Source organism: Amblyraja radiata, chromosome 34 (genome assembly GCF_010909765.2).
Source record: "Amblyraja radiata isolate CabotCenter1 chromosome 34, sAmbRad1.1.pri, whole genome shotgun sequence".
NCBI lineage: Eukaryota > Metazoa > Chordata > Chondrichthyes > Rajiformes > Rajidae > Amblyraja > Amblyraja radiata.
Window position 1 is genome coordinate 20,180,518 of NC_045989.1, and position 26,927 is coordinate 20,207,444.

At 44.6% G+C, this 26,927-nt stretch overlaps 1 protein-coding gene across 1 annotated transcript; it reads left to right on the plus strand.

Annotated features, from left to right (window-relative positions):
* Positions 1–26,741, plus strand: scg3 (secretogranin III). The gene is made up of 12 exons (XM_033050461.1): positions 1–223; positions 2,673–2,725; positions 3,726–3,753; positions 3,853–4,071; positions 4,925–5,067; positions 6,024–6,188; positions 8,079–8,244; positions 10,851–10,967; positions 19,932–20,015; positions 20,138–20,248; positions 25,253–25,336; positions 26,616–26,741. The coding sequence occupies exons 1-12, from the start codon at positions 127–129 to the stop codon at positions 26,732–26,734; spliced, it is 1,386 nt and encodes a 461-aa protein (XP_032906352.1). The 5' UTR covers positions 1–126; the 3' UTR covers positions 26,735–26,741.
* Positions 26,742–26,927: the final 186 nt, after the last annotated feature.

A 26,927-nucleotide genomic window follows, 5' to 3' on the forward strand; every position in this document is an offset into this window, starting at 1 on the left:
GATTAGCATCCAGTCCCCACCTCCTTGTTGTATTCAACCCTGGTGTCCCGGCTCCAGCGGCACCGCTGTCCAACGTCCTGAAACTGCAGCCAGCGCTTCGCTTCGCCTCGCCACGCCATCGCAGCCATGCCTCTCAGACACACTGCATGTGTCCTCCTCTTGCAGGCTGCTGCATTGGTGCTACATCAGGTCAACGCATTCCCAACTCCTGCAGGAGCCCAAGGTAGGTCCCGGTTCATCTGCGTTTAAAAAAAAAATAGCACTGGGATTCGATGTGCAGCAAGGAACTGCAGATGCTGGTTTGAACGGAAGACAAACACAGAAACGCTGGAGAGACTGAGCGGGACAGGCAGCATCTCTGGAGGGAAGGAATGGGTGACGTTTCGGGTCGAGACCCATCAGTCCGAAGAAGGGTCTCGACCCATTCCTTCTCTCCAGAAATGCTGCCTGTCCCGCTGAGTTACTGGGATTCAAGGGGTGACTGTGTATCACGAGCGCAGATTAACCTCGCCAGATTAATCCACCGCAGTTAAACTGAACGGATGAGAAGGTTGCATCCAAGCGAGTCCTTTGTGTGTCGGGGTGTAGCCAGCAAAACGGCGTTGCCATTGTTCCCGAGTTATCTCTGTAAATCTGGTATTGGTCAGAGTTTGTGTCGGAAGGAACTGGTTTAAACCGAAGATAGACACAAAAAGCTGGAGTAATTCAGCGGGACAGGCAGCATCTTTGGAGAGAAGGAATGGGTGACGTTTCGGGTCGAGACCCTCCTCCTACAGGCAGGTTGATCAATATTTCAGCTCAGGGCTTCGCGCTTTGTTCAGCCCAGCGACCTGGTCGGGGATATGCAGACCGTTCTATTCTCGGGACGGTACATGGAAGATATACAGGAGGCCGCTCGGCCCGCTGCGTCGATGCTGGTCAGATTGAGATGTTAATGGGTCCAGGCGATTTATCCGCATTGGGAAGGTTTCAGTCACATTTGTTTAATCGTGGGGCTGTAAAACGCAGCCAGTTTTCGGTTCTCAGGTCACGGCGAGGGAGGCGATTGCAAGTGGCATCACAATCTTTGATACTTTAATCTTAAACTAATTAAAAAATCTCGGAATCATCGCGTGGGACAAGCATTGCTGACAAATTAGCTCTCTGTGGAACAGCCCCAGAATAGACTGTAACGTACAATAGACTCTACATTCAGTCACACGGCCAGTAACGTCATTTTATCCAGAATGGGAATAGCCTTGCGACTTGGTAACGATTTCCATTTGTCAAACTGGTAAGAACTATTGTTCAGTCTGAAGAAAATATTCAGTCTGAAGAAAGGTCCCGACCTGAAACGTCACCCATTCCTTCTCTCCAGAGATGTTGCCTGTCCCACTGTTACTCCAGCTATGTGTGTCTATCTTCGGTTTAAATCTGCAGTTCCTTCCTACACATCAAATACTATTGTTTCCGCTCACAGTCCACATTGACTGCAATGTTATAGCCATTGCACCTTGTGTAGGAAGAACCCTTCTGAAGAAATGTATCGACCCGAAACGTCTCTAGAGATGCTGTCTGTCCTGCTGAGTTACTACAGCATTTTGTGTCTGTATTCTTGCTATTGAGGGAGAGCAACGTAGGTTTACAAGGTTAATTCCCGGGATGGCGGGACTGTAATATGCTGAGAGAATGGATCAGCTGGGCTTGTACACTCTGGAGTTTAGAAGGATGAGAAGGAATCATTGAAACATATAAGATTGTTAAGGGCTTGGACACATGAAACATGTTCCCGATGTTGGAGGAGTCCAGAACCAGGGGCCACAGTTTAAGAATAAGGAGCAAGCCATTTAGAACGGAGAGAGTGGCGAGTCTGTGGGATTCTCTGCCTCAGAGGGTGGTGGAGGCAGGTTCTCTGGATGCTTTCAAGAGAGAGCTAGATAGGGCTCTTAAAAAATAGTGGAGTCAGGGGATATGGGGAGAAGGGGAGAAGGCAGGAACGGGGTACTGATTGGGGATGATCAGCCATGATCACATTGAATGGCGGTGCTGGCTCGAAGGGCCGAATGGCCTACTCCTGCACCTATTGTCTATTGTCTATTTACCATTTGCACCTTGGTCTGTTGGATATTCAGGAAGTAGAGATGTATTGGACAGGCTTAGATTGTTTTCTCTGGAACGCCAGAGGCTGAGGGGAGACCTGATAGAAATATATAAAATTATGAGAAGTTTAAATAGGATCAACAGTCAGAACCCTTCTCCCAGGCTGAGAAATGTCAAAGACTACAGGGCACAGATTTAAGGTGAGAGGGGGCAGATTGAAGGAGATGCCTGGAACACACTGGTGATGGAGTCAGGTACAATTTTTAAGAAAGAACTACAGATGCTGGAAAATTCGAAGGTAGGCAAAAATGCTGGAGAAACTCAGCGGGTGAGGCAGCTTCTATGGAGCGAAGGAATAGATGACGTTTCGAGTCAGGTACAATTGTGGTATTTCAGAGGCTTTAGGATGGGCACAAGGATGTGCAGAGAATGGAGGGGTTGTACCAGATGCAAGCAGAGGAGAATAGTTCAACCTGGCAACATGTTCAGCACATACATTGTGCACTGAAGAACCTGTTCCTATGTTCTATGTTCTATGTTCTATGTGCATCTTCTCCATACATTTCTGCTCACGTTTATTCCATTCATTTCAGACAAAGCTGTATCTAATCTGGAGTTATCAGCGGAAAGACCAGTGGAAGTACAGGTAAATGATGCCATGCAGCTTCACACACGAGCTTCGATCAGTTGGCTCCCACTTTCACCTACCTTTCACCTACAATTAAAAATCGTTTCAGTTTAGATTATTGTCACGTGTGACGAGGTACAACAACAAAAATGTTCATTGCATGCTATCCAGTCAGCGGAAAGACTATATGTGCAATTGATCCACAGTGGACAGATACAGGATAAAGTGAATGAAGTTTAGTGCAAGATAAGGTCCGATCCCTGATGATGTGCTTCCCATTTTATAATGCCCTTGCAATTGTTGATATTGTCCAGAATGGTCTAATCATGTCTTACAGAGACATTTAGTGTTGACTGCCATCTGGTGTAGATACATACTCTGCATAGTCAACCCTTCTGTGGAGAATCCCTTGCAATAATTTTCGGTGAATCTCCGACGTATTGTGTGCAGTTTTGGTCTCCTAATTTGAGGAAGGACATTCTTGATATTGAGGGAGTGCAGCGTAAGTTCACCAGGTAAATTCCCGGGATGGCGGGACTGACATATGATGAAAGAATGGGTCGACTGGGCTTATATTCACTGCAATTTAGGATGAGAGGGGATCTTATAGAAACATATAAAATTCTTAAGGGATTGGACAGGCTAGATGCAGTAAAATGTTCCCGATGTTGGGGAAGTCCAGAACCAGGGGTCACAGTTTAAGAATAAGGGGTAGGCCATTTATGACTGAGATGAGGAAAAACGTTTTCACCCAGAGTGTTGTGAATCTGTGGAATTCTCTGCCACAGAAGGCAGTGGGTGGCAATTCACTGGATGTTTTCAAGAGAGAGCTAGATATAGCTCTTAGGGCTAACGGAATCAAGGGATATGGGGAGAAAGCAGGAACGGGGTACTGATTTTAGATGATCAGCCATGATCATATTGAATGGCGGTGCTGGCTCGAAGGGCCAAATGGCCTACTCCTGCACCTACTTTCTATGTTTCTACGTGACACTTTGTTAATTTCCTCCCCCTCCAGGAACTGGACGGCCATTCATCATCGACAGGTAGACATAAGGTTTTTAGTTTACGAATACAGAAATTCAATCTGGTCTTCAAGTCGCTTTTTATCCTTGCTCAACAAATCACATTTGATATCCTTGCAGAGAACAAGGTCCCGCTGCAGAATGACTCGTTTGCGGATGACCTCATGCTGCTGAAATCATTGGCGGAGAAAGAAAGTGAGAAGGCGGGGGACGTTAGCAAAGACTCTCCGACCAACGTCTCCGCTCCTCCCGCCCGCAGTGTCAATTCCACCAAAAGCAGGAGACTCGCTCACGATTACGACGATTCCACAAAGAATGCAATGGATTACAAAGATGAAGGTTTCTTCCTCTTACTGACCTTTCATTTGCCATGTATAGTAGAGTCATAGTCATACAGCATGGAAACAGGCCCTTCAGCCCTACCTGTCCTGATGCCCCAACTACGCTGGTCCCATTTGCCCACGTATGGCCTTTGTCCCTCTAACACTATCCTATCCATGTACCTGTCCTAATGTCTTTTAAATTTTGTTTTTGTACCTGTCTCAATTACCTCCTTTGGCAGTTTATTCCATTTACCCACTACCCTTTGTGTAAAAAAAGTTGCCCCTCAGGTTCATATTATATCTTTCCTCTTTTAGTTTAAGTTTAGAGATGCAGAACGGAAACAGGCCCTTCGGCCCACCGAGTCCGTACCAACCAGCGACCACCCTGTACACTAACACTATTCTACACACTGGGGACAATTTACAACTTTACCGAGACCGATTTGCATACAAACCTGTACGTCTTTGGATTGTAGGAGGAAACCAGAGAACCCGGAGAAAACCCACGCAGGTCACGGGGTGAACGTACAAACTCCGTACAGACAGCACCAGTAGTCGTGATCGAACCCAGGTCTCTGGTGATGTAAGGTGCCACCGTGCCGTTCTATCACCTTAAACCTACGACCTCTTGTTTGTGATTCCCTTACCACAGCTAAAAGACTCTGCGCATTCACCTTATCTGTTCCCCTCATGATTTTAGACTGCTGATACACAATGATTAATGATACTACTATCTTTTCATTTGTATTGAGTTTGTCTTTACATACACAAGGCTTGCTAGTTATAGACTTATGATTTACTGGTTCATAGGTTCTAAAATACTTTGCTTTAAATGACATGATGTGCTCCAAAGTTATTTATCTTTGCAGATGACCCTGATGGTCTACACCAGTTGGATGGAACACCTTTGACTGCCGAAGACATTGTCCAGAAAATCGCCAATAGAATTTACGAAGAAAATGACAGAGGAGTGTTTGACAGAATCGTTTCTAAACTCCTAAACCTAGGACTGGTAAATGTTTAGTTTAGTTTACTTTAGAGATACAACGCCCTTCTGGAAACAGGCCCTTCGGCCCACCCAGTCCATACCGACCAGCGATCCCCGCACACTAGCACTATCCTGCACACACTAGGAACAAATTACATTTCTACCAAGCCGTTGTAAGTCTTTGGAGTGTGGGGGGAGACTGAAGATCTCAGAGAAAACCCATGCTAACCTGTACGTCTTTGGGTTGTGGGAGGAAACCAGAGCACCCGGAGAAAACCCATGCAGGTCACGGGGAGAATGTACAAGCTCCATACAGACAGCACCCGTAGTCAGGATCGAACCCGGGTCTTCGGCGCTGTGAGGCAGCAATTTTACCGCTGCGCCACCGTGCCGCGCAAAATGTCTCAAATTTAAGAGTTAATATAGCATGCAATCAAAGAAGGAAAGCCATTATGCAGGCAGAGATTAGCAGGAGGGAGAGCAGGGGTAATCTTACCCTGTTCAAACGCTTTGATTCAGGTCCACGCTGAAAGCCTCTTTGTTACATCACTGACAGTTAATTAGCGAACCGTCCGTTCGTGCCTCAGGGAAATTAGAGAAAAACTGCAGGAGAATCACATTTCATTTACAAAATGAGCAGAGATGAGCAAGATAAATTGAATCCAAGAACTGTGGAAAAATACTTCTCCCTCCCCGCTGCTCCCCCACCCCCAACACCATTTAACATTCACAGCTGAGCTTCAACTATTACAAGATTGGTGAAGGTGTTTGTTATTTTTGGCTCTTTTCTGCATGAAGATATTAGACAAAGAGAATCATGCTGACAGATAATGGGAGTTCTCATTGCAGATGGAACAGCACAGAGTGAACACAGGGGCACTTGGAAATTAGACAATTGTGCGGGGGGAAGCAACAAACTGAAAGAGGGTATTGCTGTGTCTATCTGCATCTCTGACAATGCTGACATGCTCTTCTGATAGATAACAGAAAATCAGGCGGACAATCTGGAAGAAGAAGTTGCCATCTCTTTGCAACAACTTATCACCAATGAAGCCCATAAGAATGAAGTCAGGGATGAAAATGATGATCTCCCTGTTCTGAAGACAGAAGCCGACCGGCGTGATCGAGACAGGGAGGAGGACGAGGTAGGATCATTGAAGCAAGTAACTAAGATAGATCCCTCGTGTGTGTAAACCCGGATACAAATGACAGTCGTGTAGAAAGCCTAATAGTTTTACTATAAAAGAAGCACATTCACCATCTTATTATTTTCTCAAGTTGAATTTGGTCATAAGTTCATAAGTGATAGGAGCAGAATTAGGCCATTCGGCCCATCATGTCTATTCCGCCATTCAATCATGGCTGATCTATTGTTCCCTCTCAACCCCATTCTCCTGCCTTCTCCCCATAACCCCTGACACCCGTACTGGCAGTGTTTGTTCACACAGAACTTGCTTTGACCAGCCCTGACCATCAAAAATATCTAGGCGCTGAACAGTTTTTCATAATTTTGAGATTAAATGCCAACCCCTGTGTTGTTGGAAAAAGAAGATCAAATATTAATTAACAGGCAGAATCCCAGGGAGGATGCCTGCACATATGCCCTATAGTTTTATATGTCAGGATATTCACAAATCTTTCCTCAATAAGTTGGGCAAGAGTGACAGCGCGGTTTAGAGTAACAACGCAGAAACAGGTCACCTCCGGCCCACCGAGTCCGGGCCGAGAAGCGATCCCCACATATTAACACTACCCTTCACTCACTAGGGATAACTTACATTTTTTACCGAAGCCAATTAGCCTACAAACCTGCGCATCTTTGGAATCTGGGAGGAAACTGGAGCATCCGGAGAAAACCCACGCAGGACACGGGGAGATGCTGTATGTTAATGGTGTATGGCAGCAACTCTACCGCTGTGCCACCGCTGTGCCACCGTGCCGCCCTCAGATATGGGTCATTGCCGGGCAGAAGTGCGGGCATAGATTATATTTAGAGAAGAATACAGTCGTCAGTGATCGCCTCCATTTCTGATTATATAGTGTCAGCTAGTCAAAGAGAGATACAGCACAGAAACAGGCCCTTCGGTCCATCAAGTCCTTGCCGACCATCAACCATCATTTACACAAATCCTACACTGATCCACTCCAATTTTATTCTCCCCGCATTCACATGAACTCCCTCCAGATTCTATCCCCCACCCTCACACTAGCGGCATTAGACAGCGACCAATTAACCTACAAACCCGCACATCATTGAGATGTGGGAGAGCTGGGACCAGAGCAGCTGGGGGAAACCCACGCGATTACAGGGAGAACGTGCAAACTCCACACAGACCACACCCGAGATCGGGATCCATGTGGGTCTCTGGTGTTGAGAGGCAGCAGCTCTACCAGCTGTGTCGACCCTTGCAAATGGGGCAGATGGAGCAGTCAGTGGATCGAGGACCCTATTGAGAGGAAGCTCTGGGGCTGTGATCATTGTCCTCCTGTGACCACCACCATCTACCTTTCTGTGAGGCTTGACTCCAACCATTGGAGTCTTTTCGCCTTGATACCCATTGGCTTCAGATAAACAAGGGTTCCTGGATCAGTATGAAGGAACTGCAGATGCTGGTTTATACCGAAGATAGACACAAGTGCTGGAGTAACTCAGCGGGACAGGCAGCATCTCTGGAGAAAAGGGTTCCTTGATGTCACACTTAACTAAATGCTGCCATCTCTTATCTCACCTCAGGAACTCCATGCTTTGGTCCACTCCTGGATGTGATGAGGTTGAAGTTCACTGATCCTGGTGAAATCAAAATATTTCCCTTGGCTTCATAAGTTCATAAGTGATAGGGGCAGAATTAGGCCATTCGGCCCATCAAGTCTAATCTGCCATTCAATCATGGCTGATCTATCTTCCCCTCTAAACCTCATTGTCCTGCCTTCCCCCCATAACCACTTTGGTTCTTTCTGCTTTCCCTTCTGTACGGTTTTTGAGCAGAGGCTTATGTTTGCGCGGCTTTTTTCTTATTTCCTCGCTTCCTTCACAGAAAATCGCAAAAGCTGCAAAGAAACAACGCGAGCTTGTGAAGAAGGAGAGAGACCGGACACCCACCATTAACAAGAACCAAGGAAACAATCTACCAGTTGCCCAGGACATGGATGATCTTCAATACTTTCCCAACTTCTACAACCTGCTACAGAGTTTAAACACAGGTAAATGACAAATCCTCGTCCTCCTCCACTGTCAGAGAGAGGCTACACACAAATTGGAGGAGCAGCGCCTGATATTCCGCTGGGGCAGCTTACACCCTTGGGGGTCAGAGCGGGCGCAGCAGTAGAGTTGCTGCCTTACAGACCCAGGTTCGATCCCAACTATGGGTGCTGTCTGTACGGAGTTTGCACGTTCTCACCGTGACCGCCTGGGTTTTCTCCGAGATCTTTGGTTTCCTCCCACACTCCAAAGATGTACAGGTTTGTAGGTTAATTGGCTTGGTGTGTGTGTAAATTGTCCCTAGTGTGTGTGGGATAGTATTAATGTGCGGGGTGATCGCTGGTCGGGGCCGAAGGGCCTGTTTCCGCGCTGTATCTCCAAACTAAACTCAGTGGTACGAACGTTGATTTCTCTAATTTCAAGTAACTCCTGTATTCCCTCCCCCCTCCCCCACCCTAGTTATCTTCCCAGTTCCAATGTTCACATCCTTGTACCCCTCTTGTTAGTACATCCTCCCCAGCCCACAATGGGCCATTCTGGATTCCAACCCTCCTGAGATCATCTGTTGCCAGCGTTGATTTGTTCTGGCCCTTTCCTTCCTCCAGTACAATTCCCCCCCCACCTCCCCCCCCCCCCCCCCCCCCCCCTTCACCTCCACCTTTCAGTCTGAAGAAGGGTTCCGACCCGAAACGTCACCGATTCCTTTTCTCCAGCGATGTTGCCTGACCCGCTGAGTTACTCCAGCACTTTGGGTCTATCTTCGGTATAAACCAGCATCTGCAGTTCCATCCGACACATTGGGAAATCGGGATGAATTCTGTAAGGAAGGGGCGGAGAACAAGCAGTGTTCACTGGCATTAACGTGCAAATAAGGCGGCTAATCAAAGTCACTGGAGAAGTACAGTTAACACTGCTCTGCTCCTGCAAGGATGGTGCTTCTATAAACAGCAAACCAACTTCTTCTTCCTCGTGTCCGGACATCTTCTGTATCACGTCTATCCGGTCGGTCAGTGACGGCTGACGGTCGGTGGTTGCAGAATTGGCTACTTCAGTCGGTCACCGCGGTGCAGTTTCTGTCGTCAGCGTTGCCCGGGATGCGCCACGTGGAGGCTTCTGCTTGCGTCCCAGCAAACCAACATGTCCTTGCAATTAGTAATTTCCAACAGTCCGGGAAAAAATATATATGTACGGTGTGAGAAATATTTAAGTAAGTAAGTTTATTGGCCAAGTATTCACATACAAGGAATTTGCCTTGGTGCTCCGCCCACAAGTAACAACATGACATACAGTGACAGTTACGAATGACTCCGAAAACACTAAACATTATTAATAATAAAACATTAACGATGAAACACCATTGATCAAGCATGTGAACCAACAAAATATCAGATCAAAGGGAGGCTACAGATTTTTGGCTGTTGAGTAGAGCAACTACTCATGGATAAAAACAGTTTTTATGTCTGGCTGTGGCAGCTTTGACAGTCCGGAGTCGCCTTCCAGAGGGAAGTGATTCAAACAGCAGAATCTTGTTTGCTGCCTACAACCTTTCTTTCACTAAAAATTATATTTTACAAATATTACTCAGCTTTTAATTATTGTTTATTAAAATGTGAATAATTTTCCTTTAGTACAGCGAGGAAAGAGGCCCTTCGGCCCACCGAGTCCGTGCCGACCAGCGATCGTATACTAACACTATCCTACACACGAGGAACAGTTTACAATTTTTACCGAAGCCAAATGACGCTACAAACCTGTACCTCTTTGGAGTGTGGGAGGAAAGCGGAGAAACCCCACACAGTCACAGGGAGAACGTACAAACTCCATACAGACAGCACCCATAGTGAGGATTGAACCCAGGTCTCCGGCGCTGTAAGGCAGCAACTCTACTGCTGCGCCTGGCACCATTCATTTACTGCCAACCCCCAACATCTGGTTCATTGAACTCAAAATCCGTATCAGTCATTAAATGATTAAAAGGTAGACAAAATTGCTGGAGAAACTCAGCGGGTGCGGCAGCATCTATGGAGCGAAGGAAATAGGCAACATTTCGTCCCGAAACGTTGCCTATTTCCTTCGCTCCATAGATGCTGCCGCACCCGCTGAGTTTCTCCAGCAATTTTGTCTACGTTCGATTCTCCAGCATCTGCAGTTCTTTCTTGAACATTTAATGATTAAAACAGCGTGATATTAATGCCAGGTTACAATTACGTTGAGGAGGTGATTGCACAATTAATGAAAGAATCTTTTCTTTCTGCAAAATTGTAACTCTGCAAATCAAGATGACCATATCAAAATGGTGGACAATATTACAATATACGTTATAAGTTGTCATATGCAGCAAAAAGAACTGGAATTAATATTCTTTTAGAATCAATATTATTTTAAGAGCAGTCGCCTTCTGCTACATAATCCCTGTATCAACAGCTATTTAATCCTTGTATCAAAAGCAATTAAGCAATCTCAATTAAAACATTGCTACTGTTCACAATATTGACATATAATTGAAATCCAGATCAATATTCCTTCTGGATTGATTTAAAACTGTCCTATTTTGTATGTTGCATGCAGATTTTACCCAACCCACTTAAATATTTTTTTATTAATGCAGAACAAGATGCAAAGGAGAAGGAAACATTGATAACCATCATGAAAACTCTAATTGATTTTGTGAAGATGATGGTGAAATACGGAACAATTAAACCAGAAGAAGGCGTTTCATACCTGGGTGAGATTACATTTAAATATACGCTGATTACATTTTATATTAGTGTCTAATGATCAAGAAGTGCATTCATTAACAACTTCTCTGGTAAGAAGCAAGGAGAGGGAAGAATTTTTCTTCACTCCTTACAATGCTATGTACGACAGTGATAGCGCAACTTCTACTGAAGTGTGGATGGCCTTTGGCTCGCTAGGAGCTCATCTGCCCTTTGACAGGTCTTGTTTTTGGTGCTGCTGGGGGTCCACAGCCCCCTCCTCACCTGGAAAACCATGGGGGGGAGACAGTTTGGTCGCCGACTATCCGACCATGGAGCAGGTAGCATGGGATTACATGGTACCCGTGGCTGGAGGAACTCCCCCTGACCTGACCTGAAAAGTGCAAGGTCTTGCATTTTAGAAGTCAAACCAGGCCAGGACCTTCAAAATGAACGATCGGCCCTGAGGAATGTTGTAGAGCAGAGGGATCTCGGATAAAAGGTATATAGTTTCTTGAAAGTAGCATCATAGGTAGATAGGGTGGTGAAGATGGCTTTTGGCATGCTGGCCTTCATTGGGCAGGGAATTGCATATGGAGATTGGGACGCTGTTTTACAGTTGTGCAAAATATTAATAAGATCGTGCTTGGAATATTATGTTCACTTTTGATAGAAACAGAGAACACTAGCTTAATTAGTTCAGTTTAGTTTATCGTCACGTGTACCGAGGTACAGTGAAAAGCCTTTTGTTGCATGCTAACTAGTCAGCGGAAAGACAATACATGATGACAACCGAGCCATTCACTGTGTACAGATACGTGACAAAGGGAATAACGTTCCGTGCAAGGTGTGGTCCAGTAAACTCCAATCAAAGACAGTCCAATGAAGTAGCTAGTACATTAGCTCAGGACTGCTCTCTAGTTGTTGGTAGGATGGTTCAGATGCTCTGAGATACTCTGCAGGATGGCCAGCGTCTGTGAAGAGAAAATGAAGAGCGCGGAGAGAGGGTTTCAAAGTTTAGCAAATAGTTCATGGATTTGGAAAAGTATCAGCATGCAGAGAGTGGACTGTTCATGCCACAACTTAAAATAGAACCTGATAACTAACAACTACATTCAGCAGTCTGAAGAAGGGTCTCGACCTGATGCGTCACCCATTCCTTCTCTCCAGAGATGCTGCCTGTCCCGCTGAGTTACTCCAGCTTTTTGTGTCTAACTACATTCAGAAGGTAGACACAAAAAGCTAGAGTAACTCAACGGGTCAGGCAGCATCTCTGGATAGAAGGAATGGGTGACATTTGGGGTCGAGACCCTTCTTCAGACTGAATTTCATTGTTTGTCATGATGCTTCCATTCACAGAGTAAACAATAAAAATATTAAATGAAACCTTTATACCTTGATCTAATGCCAGAGTGGCTCGACAATACTAGCGTTAATTACAATGGATCGATGCCGATCATTTACTTTTTCAGCTTTCTGTTCTCAGCCTCATATTTTCTAATTTAGTAGGTAAAATAAAGTGAAGTACTTGACAAATATTGTTCTAAAAACTCTTCGCATTTCCGGATCCTGTGTGCATCTGACAACAGCTGAGCAAACATTTGGATTGGAATTAATCTTACAGATGCCATTTCCTTCCTGCGATAGCAAGTATTAGTTTAATTTACTATTGTCAAGTGGACAGTGAAAAGCTTCTGTTTGAATGCTAACCGTTCAGAGAAAAGACTGTACAAGAATACAATAAGGTTGCCCACTCTGCACAGAGGGTACAATATTCAGTGCAAGATATAACATCGCAGACCAATTAAAGATAGTTCAAAGCTCTTCAATGAGGTATTGGCAAATGTATTGAATAATCAGTCGCAATGTTTTGCTTCAAATGCACAAGCAATTTAAATTATTTCATAGTTTTTACTATTATTTCATATAGTATACAATTAGTATACTTATTAGTATATAAATTAGTATACTTTAGTATATGAATTGGAATACTTATAAATAGCATACTATAAATAAGTATAGTAAACTTATTAAATATAATATACTAAATAATATACTTATTCATAATTGATAGGAGCAGAATTAGGCCATTTGGCCCATCAAGTCTACTCCGCCATTCAATCTATCTTTCCCTCTCAACCCCATTCTCCTGCCTTCTCCCCATAATCCCTGACACCCTTACTAATCAAGTCTAGTAAATAATATACTATTATTTGGAATAGTATTAACTATTACTAAATATAATATGAATTTGCTATTCCACAGCACCAAATCAGTTTGGCAGGTTGCAGTAATTAATTCAATTTGTTGATTTGTAAGCAAAATATTTGACTGCAGTCTTTATATACATTGTTGAAACTGAGAACATATACTGTATATATATATACTGTATAAAAGCTTCTGTTTGAATGTTTAAACTGATAAAATAAAATGAGCAATGAGTTCCCGCTGGAACAAAACGTCACAAATGTTGAATACTGGAAAGGGCAAAGCAAACCAGAGTCCAGTGTTTGAGTGGCAACAATATTATGTTTTATGGCCTCGAAGTTGGAGAAGGAAGGAAATTATGAGTTAGGGTAAAGGTAGCTTTGAGGCATTGCTGACAAACAAGTTCATATTATAAAGTTGCATTTGCAGTCTGCTATAATAAGGAGGGAGTGCATAAACCTGGATAAGAGCAGCATTGAACAAGATTTGGGAGTCGACAGCCATTTTAGCTCTCAGGGCATGTTGTCTTCTGCTCATGCAGGGGAGTTTAGTTTAGTCTGGTTTGGTTTGGTTTAGTTTGGTTTAGAGATACAGCATGGAAACAGGCTCTCCGGCCCACCGACCAGTGATCACCCCGTACACAAGCACTATCCTACAGACTAGGGACAATTTTCAATTTTTACCAAAGCCAAATTAATCTACAAAACCTGAGTTTTGTAGATTAACTCTGAAGAGAGTTCTGGCAATGAAAGATTCTGTCAGAGCAGGACGCTAAGCCTGTTTGATAGACAAATGTCTCAAGATATATGGTTAAATGTTTTTGGAGGAAACAGAAGTAAACACCAATGCAGATTGCTTTCCCCAGTTGTTGTGTAATCCATCTACAGTTTTAATCTCTGTCAAGACACAAAGTACTGGAAGAACTCAGCAGGTCGGGCAGCATCTGTGAAGGGAATGGACAGACGACATTTTGAGTTGGGACCCTTCTTCAGACCGAGGAAATGGGGGGTGGGGGAGAGAAAGCTGGAAAAGAGAGATGTGGTGGGCCAAAACCTGGCAAGTGATAGGTGGATACAGGTGAGGAGGGGGGGGGAAGGGGGGGAAGGGGGGGAAGGGGGGAGGGGTGGCTGATTGGCAGATGGGTGGAGTAAGTGACAAAGACTACAGGTGAAAAGGATACAAAAGGGCATCAGAAATAAGGAGAGAAGAGATGGAGTGAAATGTAAATTCCTCATCAGACATGTAGACGTGCATGGGTAGTAAAGGTTGAGAAGTTAAAAATAATTAAAATTAATTTTAATGGAAGTCATTTAAAATACTATAGTGTAGCTCAGGCAAGTGTGATTAATACAAGGTTCTGCAACACTGGCAATTAACTTCAATTTTAATCTGTATTGCATGTGGAGTTGAGCAAATCTCATAAAGTCATACATTAGGAAGAATGCAAATAATTATTTGCCATTAATTCCAATCAGTGATCAGCATTTCACTTTAAAATTCACCTTCACAACCCCCAATGGCACACAGAACCATTACAATGCCATTACTAACCAGAGAGCAGACCTAGACTTACTGGAAAATATATCAAACTGAGATTAAATATTAATTTTGTTGAAGCAGATTTGCAGCTGAACCTTTAAACCACAGGATTTTAAAGCTATCTTTATTAAACATTATAAAATATAACGTCACCCATTCCTTCGGTCCAGAGATGCTGCCTGTCCCGCTGAGTTACTCCAGAGTTTTGTGTCTACCTTCCATTTAAACCAGCATCTGCAGTTCCTATCTAAAAAAAACATGGTGTGCTTTGTGTGAAATCTCCCACGCCACTGAGTGAAAATGACATCTCCTGGCCAACGTCTCAACTGATGCTATTGATAGCAAATTAAATACCGTTGTTTTTGTACGACAATGCTCATGGCTGTCTATTCTTTGGCCTCCTCTCTACTTCAAAAATTTAGATTTAGACTTAGGCATATTATTTTGACACATTTACTAAGGTCCAGTGTTTTGAATAGTATCCAAACCGATATACCATACATTTATGCAATCGGTTAAACTTAAGTACACACATCCGCAAGGACCGCAGCACAGGAGAACAAGTTCTGGCCCTAACCACCTGCATTGAAAACGGCTTCGAGAACAAACTGAAGACCGGGGCAGTGTTCCTTGATCTCACCGCAGCCTATGACACTGTGTAGCACAAAGGCCTCCTCCTAAAACTCACCAAAGCACTCCCTGCCTGGGCATCAGAAACCATCAAATCTCTGCTCTCCAACCGCAGGTTCAGAGTTCACCTTGTACAGAACAAGAGTGCATGGAGAACGCAGAAACCCCAACCTTGTTCAACCTTTACACAAATGACCTACCCACCACCAAATCCCGCAAATTCATCTATGCAGATGACATCTGTTTGGCCTTCCAAGCACCAGATTTTGGTACATTGGAACAGGTGCACAATGAAGACCTTGCTAAACTGGACGAGTACTGCAAAACCTGGCGCCTAAACCAAGCCCAGAAAAAACGGTCTCCAGTGTGTTCCACCTCCATAATGCAGAAGCCACAAGAGAAGCAAACATCTATCTGAGCAGGACCAAACTGAAGTATGCCCCCACTCCAACCTACCTCAGAGTGACCCTTGACAGGATTCTATCCTTCAAGGAACATCTCAAAAGAACAGCAGCTAAGGTGAAGTCCAGAAACAATCTCCTCAGTAAGCTTGCTGGCTCAAAGTGGGGGGCAGCAGCCCCCACACTGTGCATTTCAGCACTAGCCCTTGCATTTTCTTCAGCCGAATATTGTGCCCCTGTTTGGTCCAGGTCATCCCACACACACCATGTGGACACCCAATTGAACTCAACAATGAGGATCATCACAGGAACAATCCGCTCAACACCACTCCCCTGGTTCCCTGTCCTATCCAACATAGCTCCTCCACACATCCGGCGAGTAGTCCTCACTCAAAGGATGCTCCAAAAGACCAAAAACTCCCCTCACCTGCCAATTCACATGGACATCTTCAACCCACCCACTGCTCGACTTCCATCTAGACGACCAATTTGGAAGAACCCACCACCAGCTGATTTCACCATCCAATCAGCTTGGAAAAAGGGATGGGAGTCCAAGGACGTCCCAAATAAACATCTGGTGTCAGACCCCACCCTACCGGCCCCTGGCACCAATCTCCCAAGGCAGCAGTGGACGACGCTGAATAGATTCAGGACTGGACATGGCCCCTGCTTGGCCAGCCTTCACAAATGGGGCAGCAGCCCAAACCCCACGGTGTGCTTGTGGAGAGCAGCAAACAATGCAACACATCATTGAAGCATGCCCTCAACAAAGACTCAAAGGAGGACTTGTCACCCTTCATACAGCAGATCAAGAGGCAACTGCTTGGCTAAAGGACTTTGCATTCGCTAAATAAAAAACACACCTAAGGGGAAGATACAGCCTGTCTGTACCTAATGTTTGGTTGTACACAGTAATATCTATTTTAAGTAATGATTTATGGAGATTAATAATATTCAGGGAAGGTTCATTTCCAAATTATAAAACACCAGTCTTGATTAAAACTCCCCCCCGCTCCTCACCGCCCGCACGCAGGCATCGGGCTCTGGCCTGAAGAAGGGTTTCGGCCCGAAACGTCGCCTATTTCCTTCGCTCCATAGATGCTGCTGCACCCGCTGAGTTTCCCCAGCAATTTTGTGTACCTTTGATTAAAATGAGTGCACGTTTTCAGAAACCAGAGGAACGAGACTGCGAGCCAGACCCAATAATGTTTAGAAACCTGCTTTGTAATTAGCAGAAGATAGACACGAAAAAGCTGGAGTAACTCAGCGGGTCAGACAGCATCTCTGGAGAAAAGGAATAGGTGACGTTTCGGGTCGAGACCCTTCTTCAGACTGAAAGTCAGTGGGAAGGGAAACGAGAGATGTAGACAGTGGTATAGAACAAATTAATGAAAGATATACAAAAAAGTAACGAATGATTAAAAAAACAGGCCTTTGTTGGCTGAGGGCTAGGTGAAAATGAGTTATAGACAATGAAACTCACCAAGATGACATTGAAACTGATACAACGACTAGGGTGAGGGAGGGACGGAGAAAGAAGGGATGCAAGGGTTACTTGAAGTTAGAGAAATCAATATCACACCACTGGGGTGTAAACTACCCAAGTAAAATATGAGGTGCCGTTCCTCCAATTTGCGTTTGGCCTCACTCTGACAATGGAGGAGGCCCAGGACAGAGAAGTCAGTGCAGGAATGAGAAGGAGAATTAAAGTGTTTGGTAACCGGGAGATCAGGTAGGCCCAGGCGGACTGAGCGGAGGTGTTCAGCAAAACGATCGCCCAGTCTGCGTTTGGTCTCGCCGAGGGCTCTTCCCTTGAACAACAGATACAGTAGATGAGGTTGGAGGAGGTGCAATTTGCAGGCATGATTAACAGTGTTCCTAACAATCAAAACATCCCAATTAGATTGGCCAAACTGTTTGAGCAAGATCAGCAAATTGCTGCAAATACTAAATAGTCAAATAAACACCTTCACCCTAGGATGACAGTTGCTATGGCAACTAATGTGCTTGGTATGGTCCTCAGGGAATTAGCAAATAAATGCATTGGTTGCTGAGATACTAATCCTCCATTAGCCTGCAGCCAACATCTCTACTTGAGATTCTGCTTTTACTGAATATTCACTGTGATTCAGCTGTTATTTGAAGTTTTAATGATCTGCCTTTAAACAATGGCTGTTTGCAGCTGTGATATTTACATAAGCAGTTCCTGAATGCGCTTAATTCACTCCAGAGATTAACCCTAAACTGAAACGCCAAGCGTAGAACTGAATTTGAGATCCAGTTCCACCATCACCACTATGTCTATGAATCTCACAAGTTTGTTGTACTTCATTGAGTTATAATTGAAGTAGGGACGCAAGAGACTGCGGGCCCAGAAATCTTGAGCAAAACACAAAGTACTGGAGAAACTCAGCGGGTCAGTCAGCCTCTGTGGAGGGAATGAACAGATGGTGTTTTGAGTCGGGGACCCTTCTACAGACTGTAGTGGAGCAGTAAAGTGGAGACACAAGAAACTGAATTACATTGCATACTTGTGTTAGACACAGGGTTGCAAGGTGGCGTAGCATTAGTGCCGGGACCAATCTCCATTTAGAACGGAGACGAGGAAACACTTTTTCTCATAGAGAGTGGTGAGTCTGTGGAATTCTCTGCCTCAGAGGGCGGTGGAGGCAGGTTCTCTGGATGCTTTCAAGAGAGAGCTAGATAGGGCTCTTAAAGATAGCGGAGTCAGGGGATATGGGGAGAAGGCAGGAACGGGGTACTGGTTGGGGATGATCAGTCATGATCACATTGAATGGCGGTGCTGGCTCGAAGGACCGAATGGCCTACTCCTGCACCTATTGTCTATTGTCTATTGAGACCCGGGTTCCATCCTGATTATGGATAATTAACTGTATGGAGTTTGTACGTTCTCCCCGTGACCTGCGTGGATTTTCTCCAAGATCGGTTTCCACCCACACTCCAAAGACGTACAGGTTTGTAGGTTAATCGGCTTGGTATGAATGTAAAAATGTCCCTAATGTGTGTAGGATAGTGTTAATGTGCGGGGATCGCTGGTCAGTACAGACTCGGTGGGACGAATGGCCTGTTTCCGTGCTGTATCTCTAAAATAAACTATATAAAGTAAAGGGGATATGATTTCCTTTAACTTCAACTAGAAGGCTGAAAATCATCAGAGATAATGCATTAGTGCAGGAGGTTATCTTAAGACTGCTTCTCTGTTCAAGATATACACTGTAGGCATTGTCCCCTCCGAACAAGTGACCATTTGTTAGGATAGTTTATAATTAGGATCCCTTATCTGGAAAAATGTGTCGGAAGTAATTGGGACGCCAAAATGGAGTTTCTTGCATCTGGCCTGCTCTGTGTGTATACTGCACTAACTGGGGCGATTGTGTTTAAGTACGGGGATTGTCCTGCAAATCTGTATGAAAGAAATGTATTTCATTGTACCTGGTACACATAGAAACATAGAAAATAGGTGCAGGAGTAGGCTATTCGGCCCTTCGAACCAGCACCGACATTCAATATGATCATGGCTGATCATCCCAAATCAGTACCCCCGTTCCACATAATTCTTCCCCATAATCCTTAGATTCCGTTAGCCCTAAGAGCTACATCTAATTCGCTCTTGAAAACATCCAGTGAATTGGCCTCCACATCGAATGGCGGTGCTGGCTCGAAGGGCCAAATGGCCTACTCCTGCACCTATTGTCTATTGTCTAAATTAGTTTGCAGACTCAAGGATCTGTGGACGTTGGAATCTTGGGAGAAACACAAAGTGCTGAATGAACTCAGCGGGTCAGGCAGCATCTGTGGAGGGGATGGAAAAGCGATATTTTGGGTCGAGATGCTTCTTCACATTAATGCTGATGTTTTGGGTTGGGACACCTCTTCAGACCAAAGGAGGGTCTCGACCTGAAACGTCACCTGTTCCTTTTCTACAGAAATGCTGGCTGAGCCGCTGAGTTACTCCAGCAGCTTGTGTCTATCTCCGGTATAAACAAGCATCTGTAGTTCCTTCCTACACAAGGAAAGGTGCTGAACCAAAACGCCATCGGTCCATTCCCTCCACAGATGCTGACTTACCCGCTGAGTTCCTCGAGCACTGGGTGTTTCCAATGAGTTTTCCCTGGGTTTATATTGACAGATTGCGTTGAATAGGCGATGCATGATTTTGTATTTATGACTGAAGTCACTCTCTTTTCCCGCCAGAGAATCTCGATGCAATGATCGCAGTGCAGACAAAAAACAAGCTCGGCAAAGTCAAGCCCTATGCCATAAGTAAGGAAACAGAAGGTAAACTTGGAATCTATGTTTAAATCTATTGGGCAACGTAGTTAAAACAAAACCATTTCTTCAAGGATGGTTTTTTGTGCCAATTTAAAAAAATTAAAATGAGATCTAATCACTTTCTGCAGGTACGATCGATAACTTAGACAGCACAAAGAACTACGTAAAGCAGGACAAAGAGACGGCTAATTCTGAGGATTCCACGAAAGAGATAGTGGAAGAAACAGAAGAGGAGAAAGGTGGGCAGTTCACTCGTTTAACCACACGTCTCGTTTCTCTGCATAAGGACTGAAACAGTTCAAGTTATTGACCGTGTCATTTCTGTGAAAGAGCCAAACAGGAAATGGTGACATAGGCGGCACAGCGGTAGAGTTGCCGCCTTACACTGCCAGAGACCCGGGTTCGATCCTGACCACGGGTGCTATCTGTAAGGTTCTCTCTGTGACCACGTGGGTTTTCTCCGGGTGCTCCGGTTTCCTCCCACACTCCAAAGACGTACAGGTTTGTAGGTTAATTGGCGTTGGTAAAATTTGTAAATTGTCCCTAATGCCTGTAGGATAGTGTTAATGTGCGGGGATCGCTGGTCGGCACGGACTCGGTGGGCCGAAGGGCCTGTTTCCGTGCAGTATTTCTAAACTAAAGTAAAATGAGATTACAAGCACAAGTTAACAGGGGAGTGGGATATACAAATATAGAATGGAGACACAAGGAGCAAAACACAAAGTGCTGGAGTAACTCAACGAGTCAGGTTGCATGTGTGGAGGGAATTGACACGCAATGTTTCGGGTCGGGACAGTAGGGGGGTGAAAGTTGGAAAATAGAGGTGGGGAGGGGAGGAGTAAAGCCTGTCAAGTGATAGGTGGATACGGGAGATGTGGGGGGGGGGGGGGTGGGGGAGTGGCAGATGGGTGGAGGAAGTGACAAAGTCTTGAGGTGAAAAGGAGACAAAAGGGTGTCAGATAAGGAGAAAAGAGGAGGTTTGAAATGGAAGGTTGGATAGGAGAAATGGGTGGAACTGAGGCGAGGGAAAAAGGGAATAAAAGGAAAATAGGACTTGGGGTAGGAATTGAGTGTACGGAGGAGGGGAAAGGAGCAAGGTGAATGGGAAATGGGTGCATACTAGGGTGGAGGTGGGTGGGCAGTGGAAAAAGAGGGGGGGTAGTGGTGTATTACTTGAAAATGGAGAATTCAATCTTCATACCGTTGGGTTCTAAGCTACCAAAGTGGGACAACGAGGGACTGTGTTCATATCTTTGTCTCGTGTACACTTACAAATCAGAAGATCCAGATTAAGTGATGGTTTGCAGATAAACCTCTTCGCAGATCCATTTGGAATGGGCGTGGAGAGAAATTGAAAGAGTCAACGGTATGATGGAAACAAGCTGTCATCACCAGTGACTCACAGGAGGTAGTTTGTTTGATTGGATTGGGCAGAGAATGGATGGAGCTGGTGCGTTTCCAGTCGTGAGGCAGAGATATAAAAGAACTGCTCAATGCTTATTGTCCTGGATGTGCCTTTTGAACGTCAGTGACTGGAATAGATTTAAGAACTGCTGAAAGCACACTGACGAGTGAGCATCTGCATTACTGCAGGTGTCTCTCTGTGCTGAGCCAGCCTGTTCTTCTTGTAAATAGTATTATTGTGTCAAACAGCACAGAATCTGACCCTTCAGAAGTTTGGTTAACTTTTATGTGCGTCGAGCATTTTTTCCATTCAAACTTTTAATGCCATTTAAATGATACAGAATTATTTTGAATTGAATAGAGTTTAATACTTTATTGCCACATGTGACCAGTCACAGTGAAATTCTTTGCCTGCGTACCGTGCCAAGGTATGCAAATAACCGCCACATAAAGGGCACTGACAAAGTTACAAAGTCACTCGGTTCTCCTTTGTTCTCCCCCCTCTCTCACGGTGGTCCCTCCACGCCGGGTCCTCCTTTGTTCCCGGCAGCATGTCCTCCGACTCTCACTTGTTCTGTCCGCGACCGCCGCACCTTCAACGACCGCCGTCCCCGACCGGCGCCCACATCGACGCCAGAAGCATGTTTGACAACTTCACTTATTAGCAAATAACATGTTTGACAAGTTTACTTCTGTTAATAATTTGTTATTCAAGGATAGCCAACTCTATTTATATTTCCCGGCACAATTCTAAGCACGCAGTTAACAAGGACATACATTGCACACATTCAGTCATGAGAGTGTTGACTTCCAGAAACAAAATGTTGCCTCTTGCATTGTCATAATGGCCTGAACATTCCCCCTACAGTAAACTCTCGTTGTTGACGATTGTCACCTATAACTGGGTGTGGAGGATAAATATGAACTAGTTTAACCCAAGGCCATGTGGGGGGGGGGGGGGGGGGGGGGGGATGTTAAACCAGTGGGGTTTCACAGGGTGGGGAGCCACAGAGTCCTCAGCCCCACACGCGGTGCACCAGGGACAGGCCCAGTACTCACGCAACCTTCATGCTGGTCGCTCTCTCTACCAAAGATCACGGAGCTCCGTTCTATGATCTTTGCTCTCTGCTCCCACCCTGTAAACACATCACGTGGCGCCAGCTAGTGAGGTAACCTCATGGAAGTGGGTGGGAGGGGGGGTGGATGGAGGCGGTGTATTGGGAGCCACGCTCTGTCACCAGGTGACTGCCGCACGTTGCCAGAACAAAGCAGATGCAGGTGCAGTGGCGTTTGTTGCATCCAGCACCTCTCGTGGGCCTCACATTGTAGCAATGTTACAAAATTTTGAGATTTTAAAAATCAAGTCTGTAATTTATCCCATCAGATAAAGCATAAAAATAAGTTTAATTTGACACCTAATTCACTTTCATATCTCAAGTATTTAAAAAGTTATGGCCATTTTCATACTGGGAAATGAGCATCTTGTTCCCTATTGATTTTCTATGGACATAACAAAAAAGTTGTGATCGTGAACAGTCAAAAGCCCATAACTTTCTTAAAAATTAAGAGAACTGAATGAAATTTTCAGTTATCATAGATTGAAGCATTCTGATACAAATATAAAATAATCTTACTTGGATGACCTGAAATTAAAGCATATAATTAGTTAGTTACCTAATTGTAGCTAATTTCAGACTTCAATTACTAGATCTAAACATCTATCCATTTCTTAATAAATGATTAACATTTTTAAATAGCCTAAATGTCCAAATAATATTCACAAATAATTCACAATAAAACATGATTTTTAAATCTCATTTACATTAATTTATAGGCCAAATGGAAGGAATTTAGTGTTTAATTGCTGTAAATAAATGCCCATTTAAATCAGCTTTCCAGTGGGATCCTGTGGAACGCGCTGGTTTAGAACGTTCACATTGCGGTAGATTTGTGCCTCAAATGCCGAGAAAAATACTGCGCGACATAATGGGCCCAAATTGAGCTACTCGCAATATTAAACTTTGTATAAAAGGATCTTTAGAAGCCCTTTTGAATGTAAAAATATACAACCTACCTTCTGCTATTTTCTTTATGAGACCCTGCGGTTGCTGACGGTCGCGGGTTTAAAGATTGATTTTTAAACTACTATAACTATTATTCAAGGCCTTTAAACCTAATAATAGCTTTTGCGACGGGGCCTTCCAGCGATTTTTCGTTAATAATTAACTAGGCTGAACATTTTCGATTGGAACAGCTTAGAGAAAATCGCGTTTTAAACCCGCCCCCCTCTAAACGGCGCCAAAATCGCGCACACCCGCAGCGGCAGATCTGCAACGACGCTTCGGGTAGGCTTTGCAACATACCTACACATTGGTGCAGCCGCTGCAACTCCGCGTCCAACGCAAAGCTCCTCGAGTGTTTTACCGCTCGCTCTCTCTACCCACCACCGCCTCTTCACTGCCCAACGCTGCACAGTGTCCGCCAAACATCAACACGTCACAGGTCCGTTATTGCGAGGGTTGTCCCTTATAAGGAGGGAAGTCTCTCCAGATATTTATGAGAGGCTTGTTTTCTGTAAAGGTCGTTATGCCTGAAGAAGAGAACAAAATGCTGGCTTGAAGTCTTACTTGGAATTGTGCTTCTGCCGACCTCAGCAATTCCTGTCTGATTCACTCCGCACGGTCCCCTGAGGCACGCACCACCTGCTTGGTTCTACTGCAGCAGCTGGGAGGTCACCGTGGATGTACACCAAACGCTGCGTACATTCCCAGCACAGAAACCATGCTAGAATTGCCAGAGGTTGGAATTAACTGTTGTGAGATCTAGCATTATTAACAGAGGAATTCAAGCATTATTGAAAGAAAAACATTACGGCCCCTTTCATTAATTGTTCCATTGTTGTATTTGAAATCTATTCTAACAATGTTATTTTGCACCTATTTATTCTAACATCAAAACAGAAAAATAGAAAGGACCTGTCTGGAACATTGAACAAAACATAAAGTGCTGGTGAAACAAACTACAAACACCTCTCTCACATCTCTCCCCTCTCACTTTGAGCCTTTAGTTTTAGAATCTTCCAGACAGTGAAAAAGACTGTGAGCGTTCCACATCATCTTGTACACTTTAATAAGGTCACCTCTCAGCCTGCTGCGCTCCAAAGAAAAGAGTCCTAGCCTAGGCTTTTGGGTGACATTGAAACACTAACTTGAAATTAATCTGACATAGCCAAGATAGACACAAAATGTTGGAGTAACTCAGAGGGGCAGGCAGCATCTCTGGAGGGAAGGAATGGGTGACGTTTCAGGTCGAGACTCTTATTCTGACTGCAGTCACCCGCTGAGTTACTCCAGCATTTTGAGTCAATCTTCGGTATAAACCTGCATCTGCAGTTCCTTCCTCCACATAGTTACTTATATCCACTGACACTGTTAGAGCCTCATCTCTGGGCAGTGACCCAAACCCAGCATGGATACAAAAAGCTGGAGTAACTCAGCGGGTCACGCAGCATCTCTGGAGGGAAGGAATGGGTGACGTTTCGGGTCGAGACCCTTCTCTAGACTCTGAAGAAGGGTCTCGACCCTTTTAACCAGCATTTGCAGTTCCTTCCTACCCAGCATGTTGGTCGGAGGAATGACAGCAGGGATAAAATGTCACTCCGTCATTTCCAATACTTTGCCCACGAACCAAGGTGTGCATGTTTTGTCCGAGCACGGTCACAGTGCTTTACGAGCCCAAACCTTTCATGAATGTTCTTGCCAGTTTAAACACCGTTAATGACAGACTGCCCTAACTACTCATTAGCTAATGGGACGCACGATCTCCCTTTTGATCAACAGAACTTGACAAAACAGAGTCTTACCTTTCGGCAATCAGAAAGAATATCGAGTGGCTGAAGAAACACAAGCAGGGGAACGGGGAAGGTAGGTTTACACGTATTAAGATTGACATTTGTTTTCAGCAGTGAAAATAACCAACTTCTGCTTAAAGGCAAATTGTAAAATGTTTAAATACATCAGACACAGAAGCAGCAGAGAAATAGCCATAAAGCAGAGTGTAGTAATATTTCATTCAATAGTCATCAACCTGAAACAAGAACTCTGTCTTTCTCACTACAGAAGCTGCCAGAGTTTCTAAGAATTATCAGCATTTTTTATTTTATTTCTGCATTCCACATTGACAGAATTTTATATTTAGCAATGAGATTGATTGATTAACAGATACAGCATAAAAAGAGTGGCACAGTGGTAGAGTTGCTGCCTACAGCACTTGCAGCACCAGAGATCCGGGTTGAATCCTGATTACGGGTGCTGTCTGTGCGGAGTTTGTACGTTCTCCCCGTGTCCGTGTGGGTTTCCTCCGAGATCTTCGGTTTCCTCCCACAATCCAAAGACGTACAGGTTTGTAGGTTAAGTGGCTTGGCATAAATGTAGATTATTCCTAGTGTGTGAGGTAGTGTTATGCCCCTGTCCCACTTAGGAAACCTGAACGGAAACCTCTGGAGACTTTGCGCCCCACCCAAGGTTTCCGTGGAGTAACTCAGCAGGTCAGGCAGCATCTCTGGAGAAAAGTAATAGGTGACATTTCGGGTCGAAAGCCTTCTTCAGACTGAGAGTCAGGGGAGAGAGAGAGGTATGAAAAGGTTCAGAACAAATCAGAGCCGGCACCAAAGACCAAGGAAAGGTGGAGCCCACAATGGTCCATTGTTGCCTGTGGAATAGGTGATTACGAAGGGATGTATGGATGTGAACAGCGGAACAGGCAGGGTGACTTGGCATCATGTTCGGCACAGGCATTGTGGGCCGAAGGGCCTGTTCCTGTGCAGTACTGATCTATGGTTCCATCTACGTATGTTCATCTCAAACAGTGAATGAGCTCAGTGCTAATGTTTGCGCTCTATGCCCCGTTTCCGGGGTTACGTCCGCGCCCGGGTGATACTTGAGAGGGATCACGCTCTGTCCACAGGCACCCTGGGGCATTTCCGGGACCGCTGGACACCGCGGTGGGTGGAATGTGTCCTTGACAAGGATGAAGATAGTTATCTGAAAATGTAGTGATTAGATAATTTGGTGATTTAGTATTATGGCGGTGTGTGCATTATCACTGTTTTGGTTTGTAAATATTATTTTTTATAATAATTGAATAATAATTTTTATATTAATTGATTTTTTTAAAATGTTTGTGCTCTACGTCTTACCGCAGGTTATGAGCTTGAGAAGTTGCGAGACACCATTGACCAACAAGTTGACAACTACGTACAAAAAGGGATCCTGGAGGAAGGAGAAGGGGATATTATCAAACGTATCTATGATAGCCTGTGACACCCTCTAACGCACAAAGGAAGTGATCCTCATCCTTCAACAACAGCTGACCCTATAAGTTTATTTACATATAGTTTGTATTAGGATATTTAATAAGCTTTAATTTTCTTTTTCCTTGGCTATTCTGTCGTGTCAAGCAGATTCAGGGACTCATTACTGGAAAAATTGCTCGGAAATAGGCCCTTCGGCCCAC

Excerpts from the sequence above, each read along its gene's own strand:
- scg3 (XM_033050461.1), top strand. The coding sequence starts at position 127 with ATGCCTCTCAGACACACTGCATGTGTCCTCCTCTTGCAGGCTGCTGCA. Across the intron at positions 3,754-3,852 it reads CGGCCATTCATCATCGACAG|AGAACAAGGTCCCGCTGCAG; the intron begins GTAGACATAAGG and ends ATATCCTTGCAG. Across the intron at positions 5,068-6,023 it reads AACTCCTAAACCTAGGACTG|ATAACAGAAAATCAGGCGGA; the intron begins GTAAATGTTTAG and ends CTCTTCTGATAG.